Here is a 16,392-nt window from a genome sequence, read left to right as displayed (position 1 = left end):
AAGGAGTGTGCTGAGTAAAATCCACTTTATGCTGTCAAAATTCATCACGAAATAAATAAATAATATGACCAAAAAACTTTAGCCAGGACTTCATCTGATCAGATCTAATTTAGTCAACACTGCCACCTTCAGGATCATTTGCGTCATTGCAAATGCAGGAAAATAATACAAGACTTGGAGCGCCTGACATTCTTCTACTTTTCCTCGTTATTGCATAATTACCACCACAAACGTCAGCTGCTGATAAACCTGGGGTGTGCAACTTTTACGATCCATAGAGCTATTTTTGCCCACAGTTCAGGTAAATACAACTCACTTATACCTGAGCTTTACTTAAAAAAATGACACAACAGGATGTTTGACACCACTTTCCATTTCTAGGTTTTAAAAGAAAAACAAGACCTGCAATATGCTGACTATTATGTCCTTTTATAAGATGTTAAAATGTAATCAGAGATGCAGACATGAGGAGCTGGATAAATATAGGGCTGCAGAAATCCACAGTTCAGATAAAGAAACATTTAACAGGACATATTGAGCATGCTACAAATTCTGGCTTTACTGAGGAGAAAAAGCTACCAGTTTGATACTAGCCATGTTGGGACCAAACAAAAATGTGGAAGTTGCTCTGCTCAGATGAGACCAACATTAAACTTTTTGACTGGAGTGGAAGAAAACTGACAGAAAACCAACACTGTAGGCCATATGTTATACACACACACGCATTAATTTATGTCGGTCTAATACAAAAGCCTAATAAATTAAGTAGTTTCCAGCTCTAACAAATGCAGAAAACTTCAACAGGCATCATTATGTTTACAAAGTAATTTAAATTCTAGAACTGTTAATTCATGACATTTTCATGATGGTAAATGTCATGAATACATGTTTTTAGGACTTCATAAAATCAAAAGACCACACTTTAAAATGTGTTTAATAAAATTGTATTGGCAGGCATTGTAACATAATTTCAAACATTTTTCTTGCTATAATTTACCAAAGTCTTTGAAGTGTTATTTTTCGAAAATGAACATAAAGACAGACAAGTTAGGTCATCTACTGTACAGTATACATTTTAATGGTAGAGTACAATGATATATATAAACAGCTGTTCAGAAAACAAATCACCAGATACTTTCAGTATGTGCTTTTTTTCCCTGTATGATCGTTACTTTGAGTCTGTATAATGAAATGCCATCATGTTAAAGGCAAAGCTTTAGTCTCCCAACACCAGGCTGGGTACATGTGCAGAATGCTCCACATAAAGTATCAAGAACAAAGCCAAAGCTGAAAAAATCTGAGCAATAATCCTATTTCAGATGGAACCTTTGCCTTTAAAAGTGATGGGAAATCGTTGATAGAAAAGTAACTTTTATTTATCTTACAAATGGTGTTTTCAGTAAAAAAGCTTGTAAAATGTACTTGGTGCAAAAAATGCAATGTCTCTTAAAACTGGTGGAAAAACATTTGAAATGCAGTATGTGCAGAACTGACTTGGGACAGCTCACCAAAAACAGCCATTAAATTATGTAGCAGCTACATTTCCAGTTCAGCATTTAAAATGTCTCAATTAGCTTAAAGTAAAATAGTTCAAATAAAAACATAGCACATAAATACTAAAATATACTTTAATGGGAGAAATTCTTAAACCCAGAAAAAAAATTAAAAAAACAAAATTAAGGTAGAAAAATAAAAATGGTAAACTCCACATCTACTGATTCCAGTATAAACATAAAAAACATGATCTTTCCTAAAATGTGCTTGAATGGTAATTAAGTGTATTTTAAAAGGAGCTCATCTAAATCCCACTACCAGAAAAAAAATACAAACAAAAACAATATATAGTAGCAGTGAGGTATCAGCACCACATTCCTTTTGCCCAGCCAAGTGTTTGATTCCGATTCCGTCCTACTGAAAGTATTTGAGGCCAGCAACGAGGAAGAATTTCTCCAGAAAGATCTCAGAATCCAGGACGGCGATGTGCGCTGCGCGGCCAATGAGGGAGTTGGCCGTGTTGGGCAGGGCATGAATGACATCATACCTGACTAAATTACAGTCTTTGTTCTGAAGTACTGGCAGCAGCAGGTTTTCAATCATCTCAGCATACACGGGCCCTGGTATTCACAGGAGAGAAGCAGGACGTATAAGGCTACTTTCCTAACATAAATTTAAAAAGTGCTTCTGTGTAATATTCGAACTTCGAATTTCCATCAGCTTTTGGGAATCATAAGAAAAAAAAAAAATTTTTACACACAGATTCATCACTGCGTGTAATGATTTTTTTTAAATTACTGGAATAAATTGAGTGTTTTCTTATTTGTTGAAATTTACCACAATATTACAACTACAGAAAAAAATCAATGTCTTGAAAAATGTTCTCTCATCAACTAAAAAAACACACACAAAAAAAAACACTACGGGACACTTCTTCAGAGTCTTGTTTCATGTGGATCTTTGTGATTACATGCAACTGTCTAAAGAAAAAAAGTGGATAGTAGCTTTGATCTTGGATCAACTCACCTGTTTGTTTGTCTTTTAATGCCGTTTTGCACATCTCTATTCGAGCAGAATGATAGGGAACATAGCGATCCTGCAGTGACCCCACCAGCACCACATTCCTGAAGTACTGCAGACCTTAAAAGGCAGATGGTGAGACAAGTTAGAACTATAATCTCGTTCTGTATTTGAAATGGACAGCTATAAATAGCAAAGCTAACCAGATTTTTTGCTGAGTTTGTACAGAAACGTTTGGCGAGGGTCAGAGTGATCCCGACACGTCAGCTGCAAGAGAGATCCTGATTTTTTCCATTTCTGCATGAACCAAAGGCCTGAGACAGAAAAACATTTACATTTTAGTGCTCATTAGTTTTAACTGTGTCATAAAATTAGCTGAAGCAAGAGGCCAGTAATGCGTTTCTCATGTTTACCTGTGTTGACCAGAGCAGAGCTGTTGTACAGTGTGCCCAGATGAGGTCCTGAGAGGGAAAGAAATGTGTGCAGCTTGCTCAGGTAGCATTTAAACCTGGGTCTGGTCAACACTGAGCGAACTATGAGGTTCCCTAAAGAATGCCCCACAAAGCTGGAAAGCAACAACATGGAAGGTTATTGGTCAGCTATAATGTGGTTAATTCATGAATAACTTATCAAAATGAGCAGAAAATCAAAACAAGCTGTATTCATTAATAAAATATTTTGATATTAGTTTGGGACTGAGCAGCTTACCTTATCTTTGACACAGTGAGGTTGTAAAGCTGAATGTACTGGACGATTTCATCCAGCAGCCGGTCTGTCATCGACTCAAAGTCGGCAAACGTGTCATTCTGGAAATAGAAATGGTGAGAAAAACAAGAGGACGGAAGCTGTCAAAACTGTTTTAATTGGGGGAAAAAAAAAAAAGGTCCAACAAAATCTGAGTAAAAAAATCTCTTGATCAGTTGTGATCAATGACCAGCAGGTCTGATGCTCAAAAATCTATTTTGCATTTATTAAATGGATCGAAACTGAGAACTACCACCACTCCACATGGTGAGCTCAATAAAATAAGACATCACATAAAAAGTTAGAAACATAGATGATAATGGATTAATCTTGCAATTGTTTAATTTTGTTCAACTCAAATACATACATCTGTAGCATATTTTTGATGCATCTGTTAATGTCCTTAGAAAGGCAGTTTAGACCTAAAATGAATGATGGTACAGGCCAGGAAATTCTGACCAGTGAATCTCTATTCATAATGGCAAGCAAAGATTTTATAATCTGAATACCTGATTCCTTTCAGACATTAGGAAGTCTATCCGAGCGCCAGGCAGACCAAGCTCCAGGTAAGTCTTCACCAGCCTCAAGTCTGCACTGTTACCTGCAGCGATACAGGGGAAGGAGCGACTTTAAAAACGGCTGCAGAATGACTAACTTGACCGTCTGAGATTCTGATGGAAGGTCACCTACCATCCAGACCATGCACACACACAATGAGATGGATGCCTTCCTCACAGCTTTCATCCTCCTCCAAGCTGAAATAAGGAACGGTGGAGGCCAATTCAGGGACTTCACTGTACAGGAAACCAGGGAGCTTTAACTGCTTCATTTCCTCTTTAGCTTTGATGAACCTGTACATGTGGAATGGAATGCATTAATTATTCATTAATGATGTTTAAGACACACAGCAAATATATGCACTGAAAATTTTATATTTCAGAGATGACTCACGCTTTCATCTGTGGCGTGGGTGCGCATTCGTACCAGTGCAGACCGGATGATGTGGAGGAGGAATAGGGAGACTTACTTAAACTATACCTAGTGCTGCTGGAGGGCAGATTGGAGCATAAAGGAGCTTTTGATGAACCTTTAGCTTCATGGAGATGAGCAGCGCTAAGCTGCTCAAACAGTAGGCGTGGCTCGTGAGGCGCAGCAACCCCAGCTGGGTCATCATCATCAGCAACGCCGTTCACAAAATCATAGCCGTCGCCTTCCTCGTAGTAACCGTTCTCAATCATCTCATGTTCCGACTGATCCTCGTCCTCCTCAACCTGCGCTTCTGCCCGGATACCAAGAGTAATGGCGGACGTTTCCACAGGGCTGATCTCAGACACATCTGTGCTGGAGCAAGAGCCAAAGTAATTCTCTACCATCCCACGCTTTACCAGATCAGTGCTACTCGTGGCAGAGTTACTGGAAGGGCAAGCTGTGTGAGGATCGCTACGGGATTCCTTAGACGTCCCCAGTCCGTCAGTTTGCTCCACTCCGATTTCCGAACTTCCTGCAGATTTTAAATCTGCTGGAAGTTGAAAATCACCAGCACTTGTGCCAAGGCTGCAGGCTACATCGGTTCTTTGAGTAACGTCTCCGGAGAACACGACACTCTGCTCTTGTACCAGAACACTGGATTTTCTGCCACTGGAACTCTTAGAAGAACCTTCGCCCTCATCATCTGAGGGCAGGGAGTTGATGGAAGTAAGCGAGGACTGGACTCCGCTTAAAGCACTTGTACTTTCTGGACACAGAATTTCTCCTGTGCCGCTAGGCCGTTGCGTTGTATTCTGGTGGACAGGGAGCGCAGCGGGAATTTGGACCGTCTTTTCTGTGTGTGAAGCAGTGAAACCTGATTCAGTGAAGCCTGGCCCTGCTTGTGGTCCTTGAGCCAGCTGAGTGGCAAAGGAGCTGGATTCACTCTCAATACCGGAGTCTGAGAGGCGAGATGAGGCAATAGGGGCCCCTACATCTTGGAACCTGATACAGTCACTCTTCACCTGCACTGTGACCGCACAGGCCTGACTACGTTGTGCTGCAGTTTTACATGGCCTTTCAAAAACAGATTCCAGAGCCGACTGCTGCGAATCACATACATTCGTCTGGATGATCTTGGGAATATTACTGCTACGACTTGAAACAGCCTGATTTGGCAGAAGAATGTTTACTTTATCAGCTTGGACGACGTCTTTATTACTTGGTTTTGACTCATCTTCCATTAAGCCGGGAGAGCACTGTCGCTGTAGTTGGCCAAAGCGGTCTACATGAACGCCTTTATGAGCTTGTTGACTTGTCGTACTAGCCCCAGTACCAGCCTGAGGGCTGCTTTTTGAGTCCAAAGTAGAAAGATTTTTATAAACATCCTTATTACAAGCAGAAGTAGTTCTATTGTAGCTTGCAACAGAGTCATCAGCAGTATTTCTCATATTTGTTGACGTGCCGCTAAAATCAAAAACAGAGCTTGCATTAGTCCGTGAACAGCTACTTGAGTCAAGCCGCGAGGTATCTTGCTCCTCGTCTTGGTTAACAGAGCCCTCCTCTTCTTTATACTTTGTGCTAATATTGCTGTGGGGTGCTTTAAGGTTTTTATAACCCACTAAAACCACAGAGTCCTTGGAGCCCTGTCTGGTCAACTTTTTGGAGTTCTCAGTTTTTGAGTTTTTCTTCAGTTTTACTGATTTGCCTTTGGACTTAGGTGGTGGATCAAAGTTTTCAGGCCAGGCAGTATCCAGCAGAGCACTCTGTGACTCTGGTATTGTACTGGCTGATGCACTGCAGTCCTTTGAGTTAGCCTTGTCAGTTTTACTGGAAACTGAGGGAATTCTTGAATTGTGCATGCCCAGCCATGGTCCATCACGATCTTAAGGAAAAAAAGAAGAAGATTGAATTGAACGCAGACATGAAAAATGAGTGAAACCATATACAGTATTTCTTGATAAACTATGAATCATAAATGTTGTTACTGACCCTCAGTGATAGATTCAAGGTATCTATCCTCAAAGATGATTGGCAAAGAGCTAACATCCCCATCAAGGTCTGCACATTCCACTGGTAGTGGAGGCAAACACAGGAAGTAACTGGAGCTTTTGATGGCATTAGTCATCTGTTGGTGGCTGTGAGCACTGATGGATAGAAAACCCAGAAAGAAAAGGAGTTCATAAGTTGAATGATTGAAACAAAATGTCCCCACAGGCAAATCAAAGCCATTTATAAACGATCAAGACACAGTCTGCAGAACAACTTACTGTAGTTCCTGATATGCCAGTGCAGATTGCCTTGGATGTTCAAGACAAAAGAAAGCCTCTGCAAACCGTCTAACCTGTAAAAAAAAAAAAAAAAAGTAAAATTAAAAAAACAAGCCGCGCAAGTACAATTTCTGAGGTTTATTTTTATTCATTTAAATACCTGCATGTTTGCTTTTTTAATGAATAATTTGAATGTGATATTTTGCAACGCATTTGTACTCTATCGTCAATTATTATTATTTTGGGCTTGTTTTAACTAATTTTGTATTACTTTTTCCATAATTTTTTTTTAAAAGCTATAAAACTAAATTCTATACATTTTAGGAGCAGTTGTCAGAAAAAAAAAATCTTTGTAAATTAGTCAAGACTATTGGTGTTTTTTTAAGCAGGAGAAGTAATTTTGTCATTGACAACCCAACTTGTCCTTTACTAATTTGTAGGGAATACATTGCCATTAGTAGGGACAGAGTGACACTTATGTTGTGTGCAGCATAAGTATGATAAAAAAAATATGCATATACACCATGGCTGTAGTGATGCTAACCTGGAGCTAATTTACTGTAGTGAATAAAACACAAACAAAAGTTTTTGTGTTTTTTTTACAGTGTTTAAACAAAGTTTGTGAAAAAACAAAAAAATATTTTTGCAGAATGGACTATGTTGGTGGAGAGTGTGTGTTTAACCGGTTAAGTGTATCCAGATGTTTACAATAATGACCAACTGATGTGCCGGACTCACTCTTAGTGTGTGGTGTTCCATTGCTAGTAGGGCAGCAACGTGTTCCTGCAGGGACACAACTTCCAGAAACTGTCCCCAGAGAGCCATGAGCAGCGAGCAGAGCTGTGCAAGATTCATATTAACAAGTTCTGCAAGCTCGTCAGGTGACTCTGCCTTTCCCTAAAAGTATAAGAACAAAAGTCAAACAAATGAAAAGGGAACATATTTTCCTTAACAAGACCAGGAAGTCAAACAATTCAGCATTAAAGCGAGGAATGTTTGTCACAACCTTATTGAAGCAGTTTGCTGCAAAACTCTGCAAAGAGTTTTCCAATTATATTGGAGTTAAAAAAAAAAATTATATCACCTTGGTAATTATATCTAAAAGAAAAACTACTTTTATTACCATTTTTAATAACTGAAGAAAAATTTAAATAGCTCAGATTCTGATGACAAAATATTTGCTGCAGGCAGAAGCTGACGTCGCTCCATAATAGCTTAGTGCCACACCTTAAAAGCTTTTCACCTACTTAAAAAGCTCTTCTTCATATTATCACTTCATTATAACTAATACTTGCACCAAGATTTGACAAAATGTCAATACTCCAAGCAGCAAAACACTTTCCTGTCAAGCAAATAAACTCTAAATGACAAAGAACAAAAAGCAAAAAGTGAAGGAAATCTGACCTTTACTTGTTCACACAACTCCGTTAAACGGGCCTCTAAGTCAAGTTGTTCTGAGCAGGCGGAAGAAAAAAATAATAAAAATACTGTTATTTAAGTGTACAGAAAATGACAGAAAAAGAATGTGAAAGCTGAAAAGGTTGTTGTGCCAGATAGAACAGATGTTGGAAGGTACTTTCTATAAGACATGACCAGACAAAGCTGAGAATTTTGATAGAAAAGAAGCATCAATAAACTTTTTTGCCCTTGGTCTTTAAGCATAAAAACCAGCAATAAAAGTAAAGAAAAGTAGCTGAAGAATTTTTCTCTGGAAAGTGGATCAAAGGTGCTGTTTTCTCGATGGAAGAAACTGGAGTGAAGAGAAGAAGGAAGAGAAAGGCAGGCTGATTCGATGAGCTGAAAGGGTCAGGACATACCTATGTAGACGTGCCTTTGCCCTCTGGGATATGGTCTTCTGAGTACTCTCTCATATAGCGCCTGCATGCTGGGCTTGGCTAGTAAGATTGCACATATAGGCATGTTTAACCTTCATTAATTATCAGATTAATAATTTGTCCACTCATGGGGATTAGCTATGGCAACTATGGTTAGTTGTGCTTTGGTTTTGGTTTTAGTCCACTTGTCTAATGAGTGCAGGTGTTTTGTAAGCTTAATTAGTTACCCAAAATTGCTATGTGAATAAAAAGACTTGTTTCTGGAGTTTCTACAAGGGGTTTATATGGTATTGTGCCAGGGCCAGGTGAGTTTACATGGGATTACAACGACAAACACACATTTTTAAAATGGTAAAAGCAAAGCATCAACACAAAAAAAAAAAAGAAAGAAAAAAAAAAAGGTGAAAACAGGGTAATGCCTAATATCGTGTCCCATTTACACCCATAAGTTAAATCTGATTCAACACCCCTAAGGTCAGGAATACAACTTTGAATTCTGGGGCTTCTTCAACATCTGATCTCTAAATGAAATGCTTATTTATACTTCTTCTGCATATTAGGTCAGATGGGCAAACAGTATTGGCCACCTAGTTCTACAAGTTGTTGCTAAAGGGCAGAAATGTCCAGAACCCGGATACCTGAGGGTATGCCAGGTGCCCTCAGGTATTCAGAGGGTACCTGTTAGTAAATCACAGGTTTTCTGAAGTGTGCCTGGAAAGTTATTAAGTGATTCAACTTCCAAGGTAAATGGAACGACATGGGCATTACCCATTTTCCTGTGTTTTAAGGAAAACAAAAACATGCAAAAATAAAAGTCACAACAACGCCATTATATAATTCATAAAGTAACATTTAATACCTAGTTCCATTCGGTGTGAGGAGGGCAGGTCCTTTGTTATAGAGGTAAAGTAATCAAAGAGGCCCCGGTAGGCTATTAGGAGAATGGAGCAGATGTTATGGTGCATGCTGAAGGCATGTTGCAGACAGCTGTCCGATACCAGGAACGTCCTCCCCTGATGGAGACAAAAAAATTAAATAATCTGAAACATCAATCTCAAACCATTTGTAAGCACTATTACTTTTGCCAAACACATATTTTTGCTTTAGGAACTATGACAGAACACAAGATCGAAATTAATACTTTGTAAGTTTAGAAAAAGTATATCTATTTTCTTGGGTAAAAAAATAAGTAAATATTCTTCACTTTGGTAATACATGTGCTAAATTTATTCTGTCTATGATGCTAATGCCATTAGAATAATAATCAATTAATGAATGAGTTGTTATTCACAAGCTGAGCATTAGTGACACACCTGGGATTAAAGAGGAGCGCCGCCTTTGTTCTGCCTAATTGACTGTTACAGTTACAGAACAAAATCTCAGGGGAAGATCTGGATGGCTGACTTAGCTGAGCGAGCCAAATCACTCATGTCTAACGGTGAAAGTGCTCCAATTTTTTTTCTAACTTCTTCCATTTTATCCATCAACAGTCTATCACATACCTGCTAGCTTCTACAGCCAAGAATGCAACTAAACATTACCTGAGGGGTAGAATTGCAAAAGTGTTAAACTAACACACACCTAAACCAATTTATTGGGCAGAATTGTGTATTTTATTGCCCATTCAACACCACTATTTCTCTTTCATAAGACTAAAGTATTCCAATTCTCTTATTTTACTGACTGTTTAATGAATAAGAGTTCCAAAACCAATATTCCAACAGCTAAATAAATTTAAGAGCGTCCACAACTTATGAATATATATTTTTTGTTTTTAAATGATAACTTACATCTGGTGACACCTGCTTCACATAGCTGCTGCCAAACACAACATTCTCAAGAAGTGGGATGACTGAATCTTTGCTCTGTGCGGGAGCGTTTCGGTTCAGCCATGTGGTTTTCACAGGTCTAGGAAAACTAAAGAAAGCCAGAGTTGTGATTAGGATAGGAAATGCTGATAAAAACTTTTTTTTATTTATAGGCATGCACAAATATTTCTGCTCATCAAACCTGATTAGGGGTTGATGTAGTGCCACAAGGGAGGCATGGATGGCTACAGAGATGACAGACAGATGGAAGTAGTCAAACATGACATTGATGTGTTGGTGGATGCCTCGCTGAAGGCTAAAGTGCAAATGAAGTACGCGGCTGCTAATATTCTGCAGAGAGCTTGGATCTTCTGGTCTGAAGGGACAATGATAAAATGTTTTAGCAGTGTGTGATTTACATAGGCACTGCTGTTAGGACAGCACTGTCGTACACCTACGTATAATCGCCATCTGTGAAATACAAATCCAGGCAGAGCTGGAAATCCATTTCATTGAGGGACTCTTCCACCTGAGAACAACAAAAAAAAAACAGTCAAATCAGAAACCTCACTACACAAAATACAGTATGTGTAGATGTAAAAAGAACTAAATGGAAAGCAGAACAGTCAATAAATAGGAAAAGAACATATCGCTTTATAATTATTAAACAAGAAGCAGTGGAATAGCAGAAAGTGTATTTGCAATAACAAGTTAAAGCAACACTCCTCTTTCTAAGTCGTACCTTTTTCTCATCCAGAAGCATCATCACTTTGAAGAGAAGAACATCATTGACGACAATCTCTTCGTTCTTATACAGGATTTGGAAAGTTTTGCTGCAGATGACGTCATCCTGGACTGAAGCAGGAAACGCCAAATCTGAGCCTAGAAAGAAACAATCATTAAATACATGCGGTTAATAGGAAAAATCCTAAATAAATGCAAAATTGTACATTTAAATTTAGTTTTTTTAAAAAAAGCTGGCAGATTTTGTACAGTTATTCCACTATGGCAAAAGAATAGTTAAAAGAAACATTTAATAACTGCCATACTATGCTTTAGCAATTCTGTGACTCATCAGATGAGTTGGACTCAAACATGCAAGCATTAGAAAAATCCAAGGCAGTGTCTTGTTAATAAAACAATGACTCAATATTTCCAAACAAGACACTGAAGGCTAAAGTGCAAATGAAGGTTTTTTTTAAACAAAAAGATTTCATAAAAATTAAAATAAAATCTAATTTTCCTCCAAAAAAAATAAAGCTAAAACAAAAATCACATTGCAGTCTTAAGAGTACACAGAAACTAACATAAAAAAGTGTCAGCAGAAACTAATTTCTAATTGTATGTTTGTTTAAACCAGGTGTCTCTCTTGAATGATGCATATGATGTACCTGAATTACTGCAGAAAACTGCAAACACTGGGCAAACCACATTATGTTAAAAATGATTTGGGGATTAGAGTTGCAAAATAACTTCTGTGTACATATATGACTTTACCTCCTGGATGGAGGAGACTGGTCTCAACTTTGTGTGGGACACGAGGAGGCACCTTAAGACTGCCACGCATCTGGTAGAACCTGCAGAGGATTTAGATATTTCAAAATGATCACAAGAAGGAAAGCAATAAAACTGCATCACCGGCTTCCAGATCTTTACTACAAACTCTGCAAATGGATAACAAATTGCACATATTAGATACAAGTGTCCTGTAAAAGGACACTACACCTCTCATAAATGAATAATGAGCACTTCTTTTGCAGTCACTCATGTAGTAAACCTAAGCTCTTTGAGCTCTGATGAGTCACAAGCCGCTGGAAAGAGCTTCATCAGAGAACACCAAGGTATCAGTACACGGCTGCTGTAAAAAGAAACGTCTGAATACTGAAGATACTGAAGAGCAGCTTAAACACTGGTTGGCATTTTGTCCCCATAAGTTTCTATGAAGTCAGGTAAAAGAATTTTAATAACACATTCCAGTCTTGTTTAACCTGGCGGAGAACTATGAAAGACTAGATGTATGTATTTATCTTTTTAACATCGAAAAGTATTTATTGTCCTCCAAATCTTCATCAATGCATAAATACAAATGGACTGTCAGGGATCAAACCAAAGAGATGATTATTAGCTCAGTTTGAGTCACATCCGGCCAACAAATGTGGAAACAATGAGTTTGTTACACAATACTTGATACAAGTCTGTGCTCTACACATACACGATCCTAGTAGAAAAACATCTGTCAAATACGCCTATTCTTTTACTCGAGACAATGTTATTAAAAGTATTAAAGGTTACCTTAAAAATTAGCAATAGATCTGCTGTGAAATATAGATGACTTTAATTTTACTGTTTCCTTAACCAAACTGAGCCTAAAGTGAATTTGTGGAGCATTTATATCTTCCCACAGGATTTATTTCATTTTTTAGATCCATCATTACATGATGGTTAGCGTTGTAGAACTGAGCACACCAGAATAAATTTTATAGAAAAGCAGTTACGGTCATTTTTATTTAACAGTTAGAGGTTATTGTTCTACCTATAGACATTTATTCTTGAGTCTTTGGGATTCTCTTAGAGAGATTTGGGTGAGAGAGGCTCCACCTTAAAAAAAACAATAAGATGAATGTTTGACGCATTCAGTTACTAATGTCAAAAAGTTAAACTAAGAGTATAAAATGTGTTTTGAGAAAGCCTCCAAAGTACAAACTACTCATATCAATTCAAACAAACATAGGTTGGTGGATATGCACTGATATATTTAGCAACATTTCAGGCAAAAAACATCAGTACCGCCCAAAATCGAAATCGGCAGGTCAGGCTTTTTAAAGATTAATAATCGGTGATCGGCCAGAAGACTACAATTGGTGTAAATCTAGTTTTACAAAATGATCTGAATGCTTTCATTATAAATGTAAGCCACATTTAAATAAACAAAGGGAATAATGTTAATTTAGTTTTCACATCATGACTGCCCATGCACTTCACAGCTGAAAATATTTACAAAAGAGACGACTCTGATTCCCTGCACGTGAAGTAAACATGTAGTCACCTTTTTCAGTCAGCTGACTGGCAGTTCTCAGCAACAGGTAACATTCATCTGTGCACTGACTCATGAAGCGTTTTCATACCCATCAACTGGCCCCAATCAGTAGATGAGTTTCAAGCTAGTATGAAGTATATAATTAGTTGGGGGTTTTTTCTTGGCAAAATTATCATCAGATGTCGTCTTAAAAATGGCACGGTGTTTAAAAGTTTTACAAAAACTGCAAAAATTGCATGTGATGCAATGCAAACCTGGCTTTGGGAATGCATTTGGCTTGCAGCATTCACCTGGTAGTTGTGTTGGGTGAAGTGGATCGCATTCACACCATAAACAAACCGCACTGAAGTTCATTGGAACTGTACCAAGGCCACTTCCTCCAACCGGTCTTCCTATTCACTACACCGGCCTCACATTATCTCTGGTATCTATTTAAAATGGGATTTCAACAACAATTTATACAAAAAAGGTTTTTTTCATCTCTATCCTCAACCTCCATAAAATATCTGCAAGATCTCAGAAACAACACATCACTCATGCCAGAAGTGTTGACTTTAACCTCCCCGTGTCATCCCCATTATTATAAAAAATGCATCTAGACAGCAAGATGATGTCTTAAGCACTGCTTGAAATGTTTTATAAAAGAGGGCAAATTCTGTCTTTGCTATTGCTAAGAACATTTGAGTCTACTGAAAATGCCTGGAGGTCCAAGAGAGTCTGCCATCTGTCCTAGATTGGCTTGGTCAATCACAGAACACAATCTGTTCCCCCTCCGAGACAAACTGCAACACGTTCATTTTTGCAAATCCCTTTATAATGCAGAATAAAATTAATCACAAAGGCCTTCAACAAAGCACTGGGTAAAGGATTTTATGGGTAAAACATCAATGAACTACTATTGAGGTAAGTCTCAACGAAAAGAGAGAACAACTTAAGCAAGACAGCAAGAGAAAACTCACCCTCTCTGGAACAGGTCCACATTGTAGAACTTGTGGAGCTCCACAGAGAACTCCACTGTGGCCTGAACTTCAGTCATCTTGGTCAATACAGGCAGAGATGCCCAACATTATCTCGGATACATCTGTACTCCTGTAAGGAAAATGAATATAGACTAATTATTCCTAAGAAACTCTGGAGGAAACTTAGCAGAAATTGTTCAGACTGGAATTACAGTTAAGGTATTGTTAATTACATGTTATATGTATGTCATGCAACATACATGTAAAGTATGTTACATGACATTTTAATGTTCTTGTTGTACCAAATAATGCTTATAGTCACTATGACAAAAGCAGAGCAGTGTAAATGCCAACACTAAAAACCAAAAATGAAACATCAATAAAGAACCATTTATTAATGTAGATTTATGAATTTATGATGGCATAATAGGCGCTTCAGTGGGGATACAGCCGATTTATCTAGTCATTAAAAAAAAAGTCAAAATATACGACTAGATATAAACAAACTTAAATTTAAATCAAAATCTCATAATGCAGCAAACTGCAGAATAATGCAATTGAAAACCATCTAACTGCTAACCTGCTGCAGTAAATGTGTATTCATAACCAAACATATTAGTTGCAATAGAATGGTAAACAGATGTGACAAAAACAACAACAGAGAGAAAAACTATGTAGTCTGCTTGATCAAAAGAGGGTCACAGGTTTATAATAGCCAAGTAACGGGGACTTGGACTTAAAGATCTGTTTGAACAGTGCTGACAACTAAAAATATCTGTTTAACAGGCCGTGATATTACTTAGTGTTGCTGAAACTTGAGGACAACCAATTCCCCTAATCAAAAGGCCAACAGGAAACCACATACAAATACAACAGCACAACCATCTTTGGAAACTGCTATTCAAATACATGCAAAAAAGGTTGGAAACCTTTCACCAGCAGCTTAGATGTAATAATTTTAAGCCTGCAGTTTGTTTGTTTTTTCTTGTTTGTCTGTTTCTGTGTGTCTGTGTTGTTTTTCAGTAAAGAGAAATTCCGCCTTGCACTTAGAGCTCAAACAAGGGCACATTTAAATTTTTTTTTAAAAACTACACACATATTCTAAACATGTTGAGACGTAAGGCCTTAATCAATCGGCGGGGCAGTTCCTCTTTTTCACAAGTCTGAAGAGTAGCTAACATTGACGAGTTTATTAATGCATAGCGAGAAATCTTAAGACACGTAGTAAGTTTGATTCCATTCCGAATATGAGTTTGGGTGACAACTCTCCGAACCCTGGTGGGCAGAATCTCTGCACCGGTATGGTTTCACTTTTTGAGGTAACAAACGACAGAAAGGCCAACAAAACAGAGGTTCGACACAACAGGGATGAAATATATAAAAAAGACGAAAATAATTCCATTTTGGTTGCCAGTCTGTAACCACGGTTAGCCACACACCGAGCAGTTGTCACAGGGACACATTACACAGACAGACAAGCAAGCTAACGCTACTCACCATTGCGTTGGCAAGTTAACATTAGCTCGCTAACCAATGTTAGCTCCAATTTCTCTTCTGCTGTCGTCCTTTAACTAGTGGCTACAGACTGAAAACACCTCTCTTCGTTCTATCGTTCTTTCTTATTCGGTAAAGTTGACTTGACACGGACCGCTAAAATGGGATAAAAAGAAGAGCGGCCATGTAGCCGTCAGACATAGCTGTGCTTGCTATGCAAATTCGGCTAACAGTGCTCAATCTGAGGAGTTGACGGCAGCTGCTGCTCCCTTAACACTTAACTGCGCTCAGCCGCACATTACACAGGAGCAGCTGACAAAATTGCTCCCTGTGAATGGACTGTCAGTACCGACGACTACAAATACAACAGTCAAAAACAATACGAATAATTATTATAATAATAATAAAAATTATTATTATTATAAAAAAATGTTGATTGTTCCTATGTTGCTTGTTTAGTTCTACAATAATGACATAACCTAACATATAACATCCATCAAAATGGTCTTTTTGAGTCATTAGTTATTTCGCACTATTTTATTTTATTTTATTTTTTTAAAATCTAACTCATGAAAGAATTTCATTCTATAGGTCATCTGCGAGCTTTATTTTGAAGGCTAATCCCGCCTGGTTTAAAATTTTCTTATAAAAACATAGAAATTATTGGTGTTTGCCAAAAAAATAGACTACAGGGAACACTTCAAAAATGTTTTAAAGTTGTTTTTTAACGACAATTTTAGATGATAGCTTTTCTAAAAATGAAAA

The 16,392-nt window shown here is 37.9% G+C and overlaps 1 protein-coding gene across 2 annotated transcripts; it reads right to left on the bottom strand.

Annotated features, from left to right (window-relative positions):
- Window positions 1-1,626: 1,626 nt before the first annotated feature.
- fam135a (family with sequence similarity 135 member A) lies at window positions 1,627-15,916 on the bottom strand. Of its 2 annotated transcripts, XM_008429863.2 has the most exons (21): window positions 15,631-15,916; window positions 14,134-14,263; window positions 11,635-11,714; window positions 10,880-11,019; window positions 10,596-10,666; window positions 10,340-10,513; window positions 10,120-10,246; window positions 9,189-9,342; window positions 8,312-8,389; window positions 7,899-7,948; window positions 7,233-7,391; window positions 6,495-6,568; window positions 6,217-6,371; window positions 4,210-6,109; window positions 3,949-4,109; window positions 3,768-3,859; window positions 3,223-3,320; window positions 2,928-3,079; window positions 2,718-2,828; window positions 2,521-2,634; window positions 1,627-2,114 (listed from the first exon to the last, which is right to left on the bottom strand). In XM_008429863.2, the coding sequence occupies exons 2-21, from the start codon at window positions 14,208-14,210 to the stop codon at window positions 1,909-1,911; spliced, it is 4,173 nt and encodes a 1,390-aa protein (XP_008428085.1). In that variant the 5' UTR covers window positions 14,211-14,263; window positions 15,631-15,916; the 3' UTR covers window positions 1,627-1,908. The 2 variants fall into 2 exon arrangements, with proteins under 2 accessions (XP_008428085.1, XP_008428086.1); XM_008429864.2 differs by lacking the exon at window positions 8,312-8,389.
- Between the last annotated feature and the right edge of the window lie 476 nt (window positions 15,917-16,392).

Source organism: Poecilia reticulata, linkage group LG15, assembly GCF_000633615.1.
Source record: "Poecilia reticulata strain Guanapo linkage group LG15, Guppy_female_1.0+MT, whole genome shotgun sequence".
Taxonomy (NCBI): domain Eukaryota; kingdom Metazoa; phylum Chordata; class Actinopteri; order Cyprinodontiformes; family Poeciliidae; genus Poecilia; species Poecilia reticulata.
The sequence above is the reverse complement of the archived record's forward strand: the minus strand, read 5'-3'. Positions and strand labels throughout refer to the sequence as shown.